Below are 18858 nucleotides of genomic sequence, written 5' to 3' on the forward strand. Positions count from 1 at the left end.
GGATATATTTCCAATGTATTTATAAAATGAAAACTACCATTTAATTGCTTGAAAGCAAATATGTTGACTTTGTGTTTTTAAATAATAAAAAAAGTCACTTGAAATTATAGTCCATTAAGGGGAAAAATATTGAGCACAAAAAATATAGGTAAGAAAAAACTCATTTGCAGTCAAAGACTATGTAGTGTATTACACTATACCACAGCAGTTCAATTAAGGGAAAGAAACATCAGTTTTTAATTACTCACATACACAGTTCCACACAGTCTTTAAATTAAAACCTTGTGCACTCACTCTTAAAGTATTTAAATAGCATTTGGTCTTAGGACTTAAATTCTTAAATCCTGTATTTTAAGTATAATTAAAAACTCCTTACTTCTTTCCTTGCTTTTACGGCAGCATCTTGTATAAGCTGGGAAATTGTTTTCTTCATTTTCTCTCTGTCATCTTCTTTTTGCTTCTCTTCAAGCAGAATCTTCAGAAGATAATCATGGCATGTTAAACATCACATTTCACTGGGAACGTAATACAGTCTTTGACAGCAGAGTCTCATTCTAGATTGCCGGACTGCCTCCATTGACGATCTCGCATAAGTCATGAATGATAAACAATCTCCCCAGCATTGCCCACCTTTTCCTAATTAAGTCTTTGCAGAGTTTCTCACCACATTTTTCATCTCCACAACTGAAAGTCTCAGGGTCATTCTGAACTTTTCTTATTTTTAATACATAAATAAAAATAAGCAAATCTTTTTTTTTTTTAATAAGGAAGAGCATTTTAGATTTTGAACCAGCAACCACAAGATGGAAACCCTCTAGCAATTAAGCAATGAGTCAAGAGGAAACTTAATATAACAGCCACAGTCTGCTTCTGAAGGATTTCCTGACTTAGGTGTCCCGTCCTCTCTCCGTTACACACCACATGACATCTGATAAGTGTTTTCACAACTATGCTTCAGAGGGCAAAGACAAATAACTTTGCCCCGTTCTTAAATTTTCTATCTGGGTATGGAGAACAGTTTTACAGGCACAATGTGTCTCCTTTTGGTGGTCCATGTGGCAGGCAAATATTCTGCCATTGAGCTGTATCTCAAGACCTACTGCCTGCATTTAAACTAATCCAGGAGTGGAGAGACAGAATTTATGTCACAGAGGGAACACTAACTGAAAGGCGTAAGCACTTCAGCATTTCGCGTCTTACGTTGTGGGAGCCACTGGCCTTAAGTTCATTATCCTCCTGCTCCACTTCCTCTGAGCGCTGGGACTGCAGGCATGTGGCACCTCATCCAGCTTCCTTTTAACTAGGCTTATAAAATCCAACTTATATTATTTCCATTTTTAGTATCTCTCTTGAAAAATCTACCACTTCAAGAAAGAAACCTTAATAATACACTTCCTTTATTCCCTGTGCATGTCCTACTGGAGTACTCTGCATATATTACAAAGTTCAGAAATGCTGGTATACACATTAATGCTATAAAGAGCTCTACAAAAAAGGGGAGTAACATTTTACAAAATCATCTCCTTTTTGTCTTCTATTAATTATACCTATTTACAGGGAAACAGCACAAGAAACAAAGCATAGTCCAGAACAGTACAGGAATCAAAGGGGCTAAAGGGTTGAAAAAAAAAAAGGATGAGTTGAAGAATCCATCTAGTCTTTGAGCTTCTGCTGGGTGAGGGGGTGAGGGAGCTGTCTAGGTCAAAGGGAAAGCAACACGAGTAAGCGTCATCGGACTGAGTACAGGCTGGTTAACGACTGACAGCACAGAGGATGCAGGAGAGTGACTCGGGGTTCGGGGATATAAAAGTCTGATATCTAAATACTATTTCTGAAAAATGACTGTTAGTATATTTTATGATATTACTCTTACCATCTAAAATATATATAGCATGATTATTTGATAATGGGAAGTGTAGTGTTTTGTTTCCATGCATTGATTTGGTAGCTGATGATCCTTCTATTGTTAGGGCATGTGAGGATCTTATTATTTATAAACACGCTTGCACATTTTCTCACCTGATTCTTTTTAAGGTTAGCTTCTTCTAAGAGTTGCATGCTATCTCTGGCTCTTGAAATAGCCTCGTATTTCTCATTTTCTGATTCATTACACTTTGCTTGTAGCTCTTTGATCTGCTTTTCCAAATGTGTTTTCCCTGTTTTTAGTACGTTGGCTTCTTGAATAGCTATACACAATCTAGAAATTAATAACCACAATATGAGAGTTAAATATTTTAAAGGGAAGAAATGGCATATGAGGTTTACTAAACACTACCATAGTGTGGTATTATGCGTGTTATTTTCACATGTATTTCTCATTTAAACCTTGATATAGTTCTATACAAGTAGATTTTTACAAACTCCATTTTAAAGAAAACCATATCTAGAGAGTTTCAGCTTTTGATTAAGAATAAAAAGAGCGGCAGGTCTGAGACTGCGGTAAGATATTTTGATTCCAACTGTGTGATGACTCTTATGGTTTTTTGGTGTCTTTTTTTGCCTTGACACAGGAGAACTTGTTTGTGCTATTCTGAGGCTCTGTTTTAGGAAGAAGTCACATGGCTCCCATACTTTTTAATCTTGTGAAGATTTCATAGATGTATACAATGTATTTTCATCATATGGATCTCCCAGTGCTCTCCCCTCAACGTGTTCTCCATCTACCCCCTAATTTCATGCCTATTTTTTCTTCCACTAGGTCCACTTTGTGCTACCCATATGGGAATGTGTGGGAGATCATTTATGGGATGTGGTAAACCCACCAATGGCCACCCCCCAAAACAGTTTTAATCTCCCTCTCTCAGTTGCCATCAAATGCCATGAGCTCCTCAGCTAGGGATGAGGCACTAAGAGCCCCTCTCCATTTCATGCTAGATTTTTAAACTGGCTTGATCATCTGTAGGTCTTGCGGAGGCAACCACAGCAGCAGTTCTTGTCATATCCAGAAGCCAACCTTTTAGGGCACACCTCCTCATCCTCTGGCACTTATATTCTTTCTGTCCCTTTTCTGGGATGTTATCCCAGCCTCGGAGTAGGGGTAGGTAGGGATGTTTATATACTTGTTCTACCTACTGCCAAGCATTCTGAGAATAAATAAATACCTACTCTCAGAACTTTGAGGAGTTATGAGTCTGTGAAGTAAGCACTGTCTTCTGTAGGAAGAATCTTCTCTGACCAAGGCTGAGAGCAGCACAAGTCTCTTGGCATGTTCAGAGTTGTAGATAACTTCTGTGCATAACAGATTACAATCATGTATTTGACTTTCAGCCATAAATACAATGTGGATTCATGGGCTGTGAGTATTTAATCTTTCATAGCTTACTAATGACAATTTTCAAGATCCTCAATGGAACATTACAGAACTAAACAGAACAACAAAACCAAAATATTCTAGCATAAGTGTTTGTAGTAAAATAGCAATTTAAGGCAGAGCTATAGAATATATTTTAAAAAGAAGCTCAGCTTTTCAAAGACAATTTAACGTTATTGCTCCCAAAAAACTCGAGGGAAATTATATTTTCTCAAGTACTTTTTTCTTTGTGTAACTATTTAGATAACTTTTTTAACATAAATTTTTATTCAACTTCATTATCCTTTTATTTTCTGCTTTAAAATGGGAAGAAAATTTGATTCTGAAACTAAAAATGCTATGCTGCCTCGGGGAAAGCTAAAGGCAGCAAACAACTTCCCTGTATATGAAAAAGACACCGTGCAGCTTCCTCAGTTGTTCAAATGCGCTTATATTCTCTGTCTCACGATTGTATTAGCTGAAGTTCATGCTTTGGACAGGGTCTGCTACGTATCCCAGTGCCTGTACTGTCTCTGACCGGGATCTGTAACCTGAAGCCTGCCTGTTGCTCTCCTCATTGCATTCATAACATGCCTTCAATTGTGATTTTGTCCTATTTTATGACTACAGAAGTTTATGTACCCACGTGACCTCTATTCTGGAAGATATCATCTAGAGTAATCGGAATGTGTTCCCAGGCCATGGCTGAAAATTCATACTCAGCTCAGAACAGATTCACTCTTACTCTTTTTGATATGAGAGCTGCGATTTAGGTCAGCAATTACAGTGCTCAGTTCCTAAGAAAACGTTGTTTCATTATTAAGATGTTTAAGGTTTTATTTTCCAGATGATATTCAGACAGCTATTATATGATCAGAATAGTCCCCCTACTCATTGTCAATCACTATTTTTTGTTTTCTAACCTTTGGTGCACTGGTGATATGTCGATAATGCTGGGCTTTACTTGAACTCCATGCTCCCAGGAAGACAGAGGAACTTAAGTAGTACCCCATACTTATTCTAAAAAGTTCCTCTATTCCTTTCTAGAAAAGGGCAGGCCCTGTACTCACATATGCTAAGATCCTTTATGATGTCTCCCGTAAGAGCCATTCCTCATTTGTTTAACTGCCTGTGTGAAATCTTTATCAAAATTTTAAAAAAGAATTCCCCATTATGATCATCCTTTCTAATGCAAAGTCAGATTTGTCAGTGCTAGGGAGTCCTTAGACTACCCAATAAAACCTTGAATGAAAAAAATTAAGATTTTATTACTATTTTTTAAGTTATGTGTCTATATCCATATCTCTGTGTGGTTATGTGTATGTATAATCACAACAGCTTAGAAGAGAGCATTGAATCTCCTGGAGCTGGAGTTACAGGTGCTTCTGAGCTGTCCAGTGTGGGTGCTGGGACTAAATTTAGATCTTCTGTAAGGGAAACAAAAGCTCTAACTGCTTAGTCATCCCTCCAGCCTCAAACAGAAAACTCTTATGTTTAGATCACTTTCACACCACCGTTCTCTTTTTCTGAGTACAATGAGTACTCAATGCATGCTGAGTGAGTGGTTTCACCTGCGAGCATAGAAGTTGCTTTAAAGAGAGTGTTAACTTTTTCTTCAGGGTACAGAACATGACACAGTTGTTAAGAGCACTGGTTGCTCTTCAAGAGACCTTAGTTTGATTCCCACCACCCATGTAGTAGCTCAAAACTATCTGCAACCCCACTATAAGGGAATCCACACATAGCCGGGCGGTGGTGGCACACGCCTTTAATCCCAGCACTCGGGAGGCAGAGGCAGGCGGATCTCTGTGAGTTCTAGGCCAGCCTGGTCTACAGGAGCTAGTTCCGGGACAGGCTCCAAAGCTACAGAGAAACCCTGTCTCGAAAAACTAAAAAAAAAAAAAAAAAAAAAAAAAAAAGGGAATCCACACTCTCTATGGCCTCTGTGGATACCAAGGAGGAAAGCAGTGCACAGACACATATGTAGGCATAACACCCATATGTGCAAAGTTTTTCTCCAAATAATGCATGGAAAATTATACCTAGTCTCCCTGGGATTTATTTTAATTCTTTCATAGATCTCTCAGCATTATTTCTGCTCAGAAGGCATAGTAATAATAATTCCAAACATACCTTACACATACTTCCTGAAGCCATCCAAAACATAACTATCAAAGACAAAACTGCTCACCACTTCTCTATCTTAGATATAATCATTATTGATTCCTTTAAAGGTCATATCCATTTTTTTCTGCCTTTGTTAGCTATTCTAAATCTTAGATGGCAAAATTCTTAGCATAAACAGTATATTTTAAAGTTAGGATGGGCAGAAGTATTATTGTTAATTTTATTATCATGAATATGCCAACAATAAAATTTTATTAAACAAAAATTACTCATTTTACAAGTAAATAAAATCATTAAAGTTATTGGACCATATATATATATATATATATATATATATATATATATATATATATATATTTCAATACCACATCATTTTTAACTTGGGTCAATAAAAAACTTTGAAGGAGTGTTATGGTAAAAATATGAACTACCAGGGTCTGGGAAGATAGCTCTGTCAGTAAAAGGACTTTCTATATAACCATGAGGACCTGTGTTTTATTCATAGTATCTATATAAGACAGAGAGGTATGGCAGTGTCTCAGGATCTTAGGGCTATGAATGCAAGGAAAAAAGGAAGCTGGTGTTTGTCAGTCAGTCAGGCTAGTCACATATGGGAGCTACAGTTCTAAGTGAGACTCTGACTCAAAAAATAAGGTAGAGAACAACAGAGGAAGACAGCTGATTCTGACCTCTGACCTCCACAAATATGTGCTCACGTGCTACAGAAATAAATACGAAATATTAGAATTATGAGCATGTATCATCAGTTTACTAAAATAATTTTTAGCCATGATTTAATAGCTTAAATATTAAAGTAAGGGTATACGACTAACCCAAGAAATAGTCAACTGACATCTAAAATAAGACATCATTTTAGTACTGGTATCATGTTACAATCTACTTCTTAGTTTTAAAAAGGAAAAATACGTTCTCCAACTTAAATAAAGTTTACAATCTAATTTTCAAGCTATGTTATTCAATTTGCACAAAGAAAAGGGATTAAGGAAAAGAACTCGGGGGCCATTTTGATAGGCATTTGTATAGTTCAATAGTCTACAATAAGAAGGTTTGGCATTTAACCTTTTGGCAGTTAACAATGGTAAGAGGAACAGCTTGAAGTTAGTGGCTGATGCCTGAGATACTAGGTATCTCATAATTATTGACACAGTCTCAAAAGTATTAAAAAAAGGTCCCTCACAAAAGGCAAATGGTATTGTGTTGTTTTGATTTTTTTTTTAACTTTTAACTTTTATACTCTTTGGGGCCTGCCACTGAGCTTCCAAATAAACACACAGAGTCTTATTAATACTCATAAAAGTCCGGCTTTAGCTTGGCTTATTTCTAGTCAACTTTTCATAAATTACTGCATCTACCTTTTGCCTCTGGGCTTTTACTTTCCTATATACCTTTTACTTCTTACTCCGTGGGTTTGCTGTGTAGCTGGGTGGCTGGCCCCTGGAGTCCTCCTTTCTTTTTCTTGCTCCTCAATCCTCTCTTTTCAGATTTTTCCTATTTATTCTCTGCTTGCCAGGCCTGCTATGCTTTCTCCTGCTTTGCTATTAACCATTCAGCTCTTTATTAGTAAGGCAAAGTAACACAGCTTTACAGAGTTAAACAAATGCAACACATCTTTGCATTCTTAAACAGATACTCCACAGCATAAATGAATGGAACACATCTTAAAATAATATGCCACAACACTATTGTCAAAAATACTATTTTATGATGGGCAGAGGGAGAGATCAGTGATCTCATCCAGAAAATGGATGAGAAGGGCAACTGGAGATTAGCATTTCCAAGAATATAGGAAAGATTGGTACTGGCAGCTTGATTTCTGGGGAACAATAAAGTTAAAAATCAATCTGCAGCCTACAGGGCTTTCCTGTCAGACTTAACGTAAGAAGCAAGACTAATCTACAGCATTCAGCTCTTAGAGATAATCTTTCTGGTAGGGTTTATGGCCTAAGAACATTAATGAATAGTTAAAAATTGACATTTTCATTGCTTTCTGTTTCATTGGTTATTTAGACCTTAACTGTATTATTTGCTAAAACACAGTATTATGGAGGATTTGGTAAATCATCAAATTTTGTCAGATACTATGATTTAGAAACTTTAAACATTTTTCAGAAGGGCTTTCTGTTTCTAAAAAAAAAACTGGAAATACTTTAAAATCTGTAAGCTTACATCAAGAGGACTGAAAATGAAGATGACGATGATTTTGGTGCTATAGCATTATAACAGAGGTCATAATGGAGACCAGGTGGGTGTCAAAGTATTTCTCCTCACAAACCCAAGCCCCTGGTACCAGGGGAAAAGCTTATCTTCTTTTGCAGGCATCCATGGTTAAATTTACACATTCCTAGCTTCTGGATTTAATTTCATGTTTTGCTTAAGTTGCGGTACCGTTAGGTAAGGCAGAGACAGACTGAGGATTTCTCCCAGGTTTGGACAAAGCTGCATGTGTGTAAATGTATGTATGTATGTATGTATGTATATATGTGTGTATATATATACATTTTTCCATTTATTATTCCAAATATTATATTGTTTTTTCTTAATGTGGGTGATTGCCAGAGCCAGGTTTTATAGATGGTGACTCTAGTAACCATACTAACAGAATGTCCTGGTAACCAAGAGTTTATTTCTTTTCAAAAAAGTATTAGTCTAAATTTGGTGCAAGTGTTTGTTCTCTCAAAATTGAAACGAATCAATGCTTGGGTGTCTAGACTCTATAAGCATTATATAAATGATTTTTTTTCTTTTTGAGAGAGTCTCTCTACATAGAAGTTATTCTAGGATTCACTATGTACACAAAGCTATCCTCAAACTAACAAAGATCTTCTTGCTTCTATCTTTTGAGTGCTAGGATTAATGGTTTGAGCCACTATTGCCATCTAAATGATTTTTGAACATATGTTCAAAGTATAATAATAGTATAATTTTTAAAACAATGTTCAGATTTTAAGCCCATGGCTATAGTTTTGATTTAGCACTTATAAAATACCTATTCTAATAAATAAAATTGAAACTCTACTATATATCACATACATGAAGCATAGAGACACAGTTAGAAGCATTACCTTGACTCTAACTGTTTTATACTTGACTGTAACTGTTGAACTCGTCTATCTGATGCTTCCTCTTTTCCCTGGGCAGACATAACATCTTCCTCCTAGAAAGCAGAGAACCCGAAGCTTACTTGAAGCATCTGACAATGTAGTACACAGGCACCACTTTCCAGCATGATGAACGCAGTGGACTACAAAGTTATGTTACTAGAATTCTAATATGTAAGTTTAAAGATGTATGTATATATATATGTATATATATACATATATATACTTTGTTAAGTAAACACATATAGTACAAAGAGAAAGAGTTTGGGAGCAAATTTTATCACTACTATATTACAGTATCAAAAGAATTACTGCAAGCAGATTTCTTCCAATGTTTCAGTGTTTCCATTGTACCTCCGGCCAAACAAGGCAAAGGTTCCAAATGTGGCCACTCTGCTGTTACAATATGCTCTTAATTATTTCCCATGATCTATCAAAGTAACACAGGGCGTTTTCTGACAGAGTGATGCTTTGAACTATCAACAGGTTTTATTTAAGACATTTTTCTAGAAAAGCTTCTTGCCCATCCTTGCTTGCCTTGCTTTATAATAAATACTTTTAATGATACCATTTTAATTTATTCATTATTTTTAACAGTATCTTTGAAAAAGTTTTTCCCAGTCAGGGTCTTCCTAGGCATTGCTAGTCTAGAACTCACTGTGTAAACCAGGCAGGACTTCAGTTTGGGGCAGTTTTCCTGCTTCTGTTTCTCAAGTGCAATCAAGATTTCAGGTGCAATCTACCAAGCGTGGCTTAACAGATTCTTTTAAAATTAATGTTTCGAGCAGTAGTAAGACATACTATTTTGGACTTACTACTTGTGGTTTATTTCCTATATCTGAGTTGTTACTTAGTACTATTTCCTTTGGTCTCATAAACATCTCAGGGAGAAATAAAAGCAGCAGGCATGGAGGTTCATGCTTGTAATCCCAGCTTTTGGAGTTTCCAGATGGGAGTATCAGGAGGTCAGACTCAGTGAGACATGTGATTGAACAGTCTGAGCACAGCTTGAGTTCCAGTAGTTCCTACCCCATGAAACCGAACCAACCGAGCAATACATAAACTTCCTTCAGAATGTTGTGAAATCCAAGTCTTCAGGAGTGAATTGTTCTTTATTTGGAATGTCTTGCTTTCATTTTTGAGACGCAGCTTCACTGGCTATAGAGCCCACTGAGCGCTGTTCTCTCTTTCAGCATTTTCCATACATTGGGAATGTTTTCTGCCTTCACAGCTTCTTGTGGAAAACTCAGTCATGATTCTTACCACCCTTCCTCTGTCTAGGTCACCTGTCTGTCCTGCTTTCAATGTCTTTTCTTTAAGACTGTCTATCAGTGTGTATCATGATTCCATAGAGACATTTTTTGTTTTTTATTTTATTTTTTTTATTTTTTTGGTTTTTCGAGACAGGGTTTCTCTGTGGCTTTGGAGCCTGTCCTGGAACTAGCTTTGTAGACCAGGCTGGTCTCGAACTCACAGAGATCCGCCTGCCTCTGCCTCCCGAGTTCTGGGATTAAAGGCGTGTGCCACCACACCTGACTGAGATGTTGTTGTTTATCCTCTTTAGGGGTCATTAATATTTTTGTTAATGTTTTCTTCTAACTTCATGTTGTTTTTTGCCTTTCTCTTTTCTGGAACTCCAATTGCAATTATGTTGGACTACTTCATACTAGTATACAAAACTCTTAAATTAGTCTAAGAACCTGGTTCTTAGACTAATAAATTTCTAATGCTCTCTGTTAAACTTCCTTGCTTATCCTAACCTTTAAAATCTATTTTTGGGCCTATCCAGTGAACTTTTTTCCAGTTACTATAAAAGTTCTAGACTTTTTATTTTAAAGCTGTTTTCTTGCTCACAAACAAAATTTTCTACCTTTTCCTTCATTTAGACTTTATTTTACTCTAAAAAAAAATTTGGAAAAAAGAAAACGATTTCTTAAGCAGACTTCTTTTTTGAGACAGGATCTTATATAGTAGTTCAGGCTGTTCCTTCAACTCACTATGTGGCCAAGGATGATCTTGAACTCCTGCCTCTGGTTCCCAAGTGCTGGGTCATAGGTGTGTACCGCTACGCTTTTATTCATGTATTCATCTGTCTGCCTGTCTATCTATCATCTATCTATCTATCTATCTATCTATCTATCTATCTATCTATCTATCTATCTATCTATCTATCTATCTATCCATCCATCCGTAGTGCTGCAGGGAGACTGACTAGACACTGCTCACTATATTATTACTTTTCTTGGTGCTGTGACAAAACAAGTGTAAGAAAGTTTGTCTTAGCCTCTGTTTGGGGATCTGAGTCCTTCACAGCAGGGACGACACAGAGGGAAGAGCAGGGAGTAGTTGGTCATCTTTCACAATTAGTCAGGAGTACAAGAATTAAATTCTCGTGCTCAGCTCACTTTTTCCTCTTTATTCAGTACAGGAATTCAGTCATGGGATGATGTTGTCTGCTCCCCTCTATTAACCTAATATAGAAATTCCCTCAGATATCCAAAATGTTTTTTCCACGAGATTCTAAATCCCATCATGTTGAGAAGATTCATCATTATACCCACGCAAGGCAAGTAACAGACCAATGACTACTGAGCTGTAGTCCAAACCATCTTAAACATAAATGTAACAATCAATTCCGAGTGCTCTGTCTTCTACATTAAACAACCAGGTCCACTGAAAGAAAACTTTTATTGATGGCCTAGCCTTACTCCCCCTAATCCTTGCCCTTCAAGCATAGATTATACTTTCCTGTTTAGTAATTTTTGCTTGAAAACTGGCTATGGTCAACAATATATTGAGGACTGATATTATGGACTACAGCGAGGTGTTATTCAAGTGGGAAACAACTTTGCTTATATGTGATCTCTGAAATTTGTTCTACAGTGCACAGCAGTTGGTATCTGTGACTAGTTCTTGCTGATTTCCACCTTTGTTTTTATATGGGCAGGTTCTATGGAGTGTCCCCAACCTAATGTGAGGGGCAATCCAGATGGGGCAGAGGTAGGGTTTACTTTCTCTGTGATTTCCTTGATACTAGAAATTTATTTTTTGTAATTTCCAACTTTGGGGTTTGTCCTCTATAAGATACTTCAAATAAGATATTCTCTGAAGCTCATTGTATTTCTAGGATGTACTTGATCACTGTCTTTCTACCTCGCTGAGTGAGGCTTCAGTCTGCTCTTGACTGTCCGTATGTGAAACCTGGCTATCAGGCAAAAGATTAATAAGAATCCGAACTGAGAGGAATGGTTTCTTTTCCTTTCATGGTCTTCTTGTGGTCAGTGTGTCTTTTTAAAATGGCCAATGGCTCTTGCAGGCCTAACGTTTGGTTTTGAGTGCTTAATCCACTATAAAGCTATTTTTTGAAAAGTCAAATGGAAGAAACATCAGGCTGGAAATCCAAAATTCAGGAATTCTTACTTTTTTTGTTTCTATTTTATGTTTTCCATGCCTGAAAAAAAATTATTTGTGAGAGAGCTCTTATGCTTCTCATTCTACTCTATCACTTCAGGAAATCTACAATCAACTTCTAAGAAATCAGGCTTAGATATCATACAGTAATAACTATCAGAATTTTAAGAATAATATCCTTCTAAATCAAAACCTGACATTTCCTCAATACTGTTCTTAAAGTTCTCTATGATTTATCAGCCTGTTAAGACGATAAAAACTTTAATAAACAATATACACTATGGTATTAGATGTTTATCTTCCATCTGCATAGGATAAGTTAAGCAAAACTTGTCATAAATTGCATTTTAATGATCTGTTCACACTATGATGTTTTAACATACTATGCTTCAGTCAATGGAAATAAGTGGTTGCCAAGGTTATACCTTCTTCAGCATCTGTTCTTGAAGACCTTCAGTCACTTTAGTTAACTCTTCCACTTTCGTGACTGCAACTCTCAGATCTAACTTGGCTTGCCTGAAGAAGAAAGAAAATTCATATGTTATGTTAGAAAGTTCAAAATTTCGTAAAATCATCACCAATGTTTATGTAACTAAAACTGGATCCCAAAGGTAAATTTGGAATCATTTTCTTATTGCTAATAAAATACATGTAAAAATAAATAGGAAAAATATAGCTAATTATAGACGGGTATAATGAAGAATATTTTATTTGGACAAATTACATTTAATGTACAAACAATCTTAATTAAGAAAAAATTGATCATCTTTAAATGAGAATTTCAGTATAGTAAGAATTTAACTATATTTACTCTTTCTTCAATTATTTAATTAGAAAAATACTACCGATTGGCTTCTATGAGAATGAACTTAAAGCTTGAAAGCAATGATTACAAAACTGGGTAAAATCTGAATACTCATAGCAATTTGGTTTCTTACCTTCAGAAAGATTATAATGTTGCTTTTTCTATTTGTTTCATGGGTCACTGGACAAGTGAAAATAAGGTACATTAAAGTGCCCCGTAAACTCTAATTAAATGTAAGACTGCAAACATCTGTTGGGAGGATCTCAGCATGCCCAGCACTGGCATCCTGAGCCCAGTGCTGTTACTACTAGTGATGAAACCACCCGACCAACTGTCGTGAGAACAAAAGTTCTCTTATTAATAGATCTTTTCCTTATTTTGATCTGATTTTAAGTAATCAGGCAACTTCTAAATTGTCAAGTTCATATTCCTCTCTGTTTTCATGGCTCAACCTTTGGCGCCATTATCACTTCTAAGGACTGATTCCCCAAACTCCTCCTGTGTTTTGCTGAGACAGGATTTAAAGGCCTGAAGCTGGTCTGAACAATGATCCCCGGCTTCCGTTCCCTATCCTCAAGTGTTGAGATTACAGGCAGGGGCCACCAGGCCCAGCTTCAGGCTTAAAATTCTACCTTAAAATTTATTTCTAGATTTCTCAGTCAAAATGGAAAGTTTTATTTTCATTATTTTTGACTAAAATTCTATCCTGCTGTATATGAAAAAACGGTCACTATCAGTCAGCCCCAGAGTCTCATCTCCTGGAAATTCCTCCCATGTACTCTGTTGAGATTTAACAGAGAACATACAAGATGTGTGTTTCCTGAGGACACTCTTTATTTTTCCATTTTTATTGCGTAAGTATCTCCCTCTTTTCCTAATTTTTCAGCATTTACCAAATTAAAAGTTTTTCCTTGTCAAGTCCTCATTGGTTTTGTCTACATAATATCCCAGTTGCAATCCTTATAATAATAATTCCTTGCATATTAAAAGATCACATTGCATTAAAATTAATACTACATGGATTCTTCCTTGTGGAACTATGAGCTCACAGAAGATGGAATGCAACTCAAATAAATGCGTGAAAAGCAGAAGATGAAAACATCACCTATAAGCACCGCTGTGTCTTCATGTTTTACTCATTCACTGTTCAGGTATGGACAATCCTAGAGTAATGATTTGTGGAAGCCTTAATAAAACACACACACATACACACACACACACACACACACACACACACACACACACACACACACACACACAATTTACTACTATAGAAGTATTGGGCCTCTCAGACTGGACTGGCTGGTCAGTGAGCCTCGGGATCCCCATCTTTATCTTCCCAGCACTGGAATATAGCACCCTGCCTATCTGTCTGTTTTATAAGGATTTTCTCATGCTTGCATAGGAAGACTTTACTAACTGAGCAATCTCCTTTGCTCCCTAAAATATTCTTTCTCCCCAGAAGCAGAGTAACTGCTATAGAAAAATACAAAGTTTAGTTAGGTAAGGTGGTTCATGTACGCTGGTGGTCCCAGCATACAGGAGGCTGAGACTGGAAGACAACAAATTGGATGCCAACCTGAATTATCTAATGAGCTCTAGATCAATTTGGGGTTACCGAGCAAGACCTTGGTAAAACAATAAAACCCCCAAATAGCTGATCTAGTAATTTAAGTTTTGAGGTCAACAGGCAGACCAACACAAAATATATGCATTTGGGAAACATTATTTTTGATATTAATGAACTTGGGTAGAGTAGATGTTAAGAAAGGAGGAATTGAGTAAAAGCAATAGAAATTTAAGAAATATCTATTTTCAGTGGGTCAGATGAGGACATCAGGAAGACAAAGGCAGCTGAGAAGTGGCCCCAAAGGTCAGAGAAGAAAATCAGAAACAAATACAAAATAGAAGAGGAAATTCTACAGTAAGTAAAACAAACAGATTCTTCAAAGTAATTTTAGAGGATGGAAAACTATAACCTGAGAATTGTCAGCAAGTTCTGACATAGGAAGATTCAAAAGAACCCTGCAAAAGGGAACTAACCATTACGAATACAAGGCATAGTTATAGAAATGCTATGAGAAGATACTTCCCTACCTAGATAGATTGGATGCTAAAGGAGAATGGATGACCTTCTAAGATAGTGTTAGACCCACTGGAGATGAGGAAACTAAGCTTCATGCAATTAGCAACTTTTCAAAACCCTCCACCAGTAAACAGCTGCTTGTCTGAATGTCCCTGTGCTCTCACAACCTACATGCTAAAATCCTGTGACAGTCCAGCCCTGAGACAATCTCAGGTGACGGTATCAGGAGGTGGGATGCTCTGGGAGGTGATGAGGTGGTAGTGGAGCCACTTCCACCATGTGAAGACGCGACAAGAAGGTGCAATTTGTAAACCAGAGCCCTCATGGACATCGAACCTGCTGGCGTCTTGATCTTGGCCTTGCCATCTTCTTGAACTATAAAGAAATAACTGCACCATGTTTCCAACCTATTTCACTCTATGGTCTTGCTAACCAGCTAACTGGACTAAGGCGATGTAGGAACAGAATGTAAACGCAGGGCAGAGCACACAGTCTATGCTTTGTACACAGCATACCAGACCAAAGCACAACCAAAATAGCTGCAAAACTGCAGAATATTTGCCAAAGACAGTTTTAAATATCAGTAAATCATTCTTAAATAATCAGTCATCTCTTAGTAGATTTAGAACTTATGGATAACACTGTATATTTTTATTTTCCCTTTGTCCAACTCCTGAAACAAGAAATCTTAATATTAGTTACTACCAAGGTCTACTCATGACCCATGCATGTATTCTACAAGTAAAATGGAATAGTCTTTGTTTTTCAAAGTGTAAGAAAAATAAAATTTAAAGAAAACGTATAATATAGCCATGCCTTAGATAACATTAAGGTTAAACATCGTGAAGAGACAGAAAAATGGCAGGCAAGCTCTATCCTCATCCTAGAACCTGTTTTCGTTTTCTATGCTCAGGAAGCTAGCTGCCAACACATAAGGAGCTGTCTGGCAATTCTATGACTAAGCACATCTGCTCAAGGCCATTTCTCACATAGGAGAGATTCCAAGAGACACGATGAATCAAAACTAGTGGTACATGAATTCCAGATTCCCACAGCATTTTATAATAGAAGACACAATATTATTCAAATTGAAACATGAAACATCTGAGAAAAATCTGTTATCTCAGTTAAAATAAAACCATTACCTGGCAAAAGTACATTTTAAAAATAAGTGGTATATAAAAGTTACTGGCACACATACTTTTGGGAAAAAAGTATGCATTTGTAAAAATGTCTTGAAATGAACACAATGAATATACATAAACTTCAATTTACATAATTTATATATTACATTCAATGTGATAGCATGAGATCAAGAACTTCATTTTATATCATCAGTTCTTATGATCTTCAATAAAACTATTCACTTATAAATGATTTCATGATCAGTTTTAAAATGTCTTGGATTTTACTTAAATATTGATAGCACTAAGCATTTACCTTTGTCACTTACTGAAGTTTTGATATTATTGGTAATAAAATAGATATAAGCAATACAGCTTAAAGGCTGGATCTGTAATAGAAAATGGAATGTTTTCTGATACGAATGGTACAATGTTTTTGTTTACTACATCAAAATGATTGATCAGGTGTGCTCATTTGGAAATCACACCACTACGTAGTCATCCATTCCTGAGTAGCTGAATATAGCATAGAATACAAAGATTTTTTGAATAATGAAACACTAAGAAAGCAGTTGTGCCTCTGAAAGATTCTAGAGCAAGGAACATGAATAGAAAACCCATAAAAATAGATTAGTTTATTTTATCATTTCAACAAAGGACAATTTAGTTATTTAACTTGATAAGTTAATCACTCAGAATATTTTCTTATCATCTTTCATAGACCCTACAAGTTGGCGAGATGAAAATAGACAAATTACATACAATAAAGTGTTAATACTATAACAGACCAACATTCCTACAAACTCTACTACATGTTGAGCTTTGAATGGGAAGAAATAAAAAGATTCAGGAAAAGTTATCTAAAATTATGGGACACTTGAGTTGAACTTTTAAAATTGGGAGGACATTTGTTAAAGGAAGGAATTTTAGACAATCTGCTTATTTGGAAAAGTGAAACTAGTTCAGAAAGCTGAAGTGAGGAGTGGCCTGTGGTCAGGCCACAGAAGACTGTCATTCTGGCCAGTCACTGACATGAAGCAGCAGCATCAAGAGTTCTTTTGAAAGAGTATTTTAAGAAAAGGACAGAAAAGGGGAGGGAAATGGAGAGTCAGAGGGCTTTCTGCAGTGGCTCACATGGGAGAGGCAGCGAGGGCAGTGCCGACACAGTGGAAAGAAAGCGAGACTCTTTAAACGTAGAGCTGGGAAACATAACAGAGTATGATGCCTCCTGCTCTTCTCAATCAGCAACTGGATGGCACTATCTACAAACAGAAAAAAAGGGTTGGGAGATAGAGCAATAAGCTCCGTCTACAGTCCATTGTGTTTTACGGCCCTCTGACCACTTGGATGGAGACAGCCTACAGTACAATGAGTTAAGAAAAACTTAATGGTATCCCACTCATAGAAACTACTGAAGAGTCAGGGATGAGATGGTCAAACAATTGAGGAGGATCATGTCACATAACCCATAAATTTATAAGAACCTTTTCTGGTTCGGAAACCATGTTATATATTTAAATCTACAATAATTTTTGGGAGTGATACAAAGGAGTAAACTCAAGGCTTTGCATGTGTCAAATAAGAACCCTAACACTGAATTATATACCTAGCTCCCAATTCTCAGTCAATACTGATTAGAAAATTACACATTCCTCATGTAAAAATAATATCAATGTTTTAATGAGTGGCTAAAATTAATGAAAAATATTATTTGGAGACCAGATGTAGGGCACTGAACAAGCTAGGCACATATCTTAACACCAAGTTAAATCCACAGTTAATTAAAATTATTTTAAATAAAGTTACTTAAAATTGCTTTAATTCTTATCTCCTTTTGTTTTGTTGTGCTTTCCTTAAAATATTCTTTCAAAGATACCCATAGGCCAGCCTGGGTCCTTAAAGTCCAGCCTGGTGCCACTTGGTCCAGGTGGGTGAAAGACCCATGGGTCCCCAGGCTGCTGCCAAAGGTCTGAGCTGATGTCTGTAGCTCCTGTTACCAATAAGGGCTGTGTAGATGTCTGGAGTCTGGTCAGCCATCTGAGACCACATTAGAGTCTCAGGGCCATGCGGCCACCAGGGCCATACTGATCTGGGCAGCCTGCGCTACCAATGGGGCCATGGAGACATCTGGGCCCAAGCTGCTGCCAAGGGCCATTTCTGGGTCTGTGTTGATGTTCACAGCCTACGTTACCACAGGATGACATAGGAATTATGCGTGTTGAAATCTGCTTGCCAAGCTGAGCTCTGGCCTGGGCCCGTCACTGGGCCTGCTCCCCTTAGGATGCTGCAGCAGGAGAGCTGACACTCCCCACCATGGAGAGACAGCTGCACCCCTCGCCAGGGCATAGGAGAGCTGGCTCCACCTCTTGCCTGAGGGGAGGCAGTCCCTGTGGCCAGGACTGACCCACCTCCTGGGCCGTGGGTTGGTCCACTCTAACATCTACCCCATCTATACATGAAGGGACTGACTGCAGAATGACAGCTGCAGGATCCCCATGACTCTCAGGGCAATAGCAGAGTGGCTGAGAGGGGTTTTGTTGAGGTTCCAGGGATGATGGTGTGCCAGAGCCAGAGGTCGTGAACCAGTTCAATGACTCACTGCAAGGAACGTTTGTGGATGGACGTAAGGATATATTGCAGTGACACACCACAGCTGCCAAGGTCACTAGGATGAATGACTAAGTGCTGGAGAGGTGGAAAAAACGGAGGAGTGAGGGAGATTTTTTTGTTTTGAATTAATTTTTGGGGGGTTTTCATTTGGGGGGAGATGCTGCAGGAGTGAAGGGAAGATATAGAGGGACTGGAAGGTGAGCAGGATTGGAGTGAATGATGTGAAATTTCCCAAAGAATCAATAAAGAATTATATTATAAAAATATTCTTTCAAAAATAAAATTTG

At 37.2% G+C, this 18858-nt stretch overlaps 1 protein-coding gene across 1 annotated transcript in view; it reads right to left on the minus strand.

Annotated features, from left to right (window-relative positions):
• The window catches only part of Sclt1 (sodium channel and clathrin linker 1), a 108300-nt gene that overhangs the window by 42894 nt on the left and 46548 nt on the right, over nt 1-18858 (minus strand). Inside the window, exons 10-13 of the mRNA XM_075950797.1 lie at nt 12372-12462; nt 8500-8591; nt 2020-2197; nt 377-475 (exon numbers count right to left, since the gene is read on the minus strand). Coding sequence (XP_075806912.1) covers nt 377-475; nt 2020-2197; nt 8500-8591; nt 12372-12462 — 460 coding nt within the window. The remainder of the gene's footprint in view (nt 1-376; nt 476-2019; nt 2198-8499; nt 8592-12371; nt 12463-18858) is intronic.

Source organism: Microtus pennsylvanicus, chromosome 16 (assembly GCF_037038515.1).
Source record: "Microtus pennsylvanicus isolate mMicPen1 chromosome 16, mMicPen1.hap1, whole genome shotgun sequence".
Taxonomy (NCBI): domain Eukaryota; kingdom Metazoa; phylum Chordata; class Mammalia; order Rodentia; family Cricetidae; genus Microtus; species Microtus pennsylvanicus.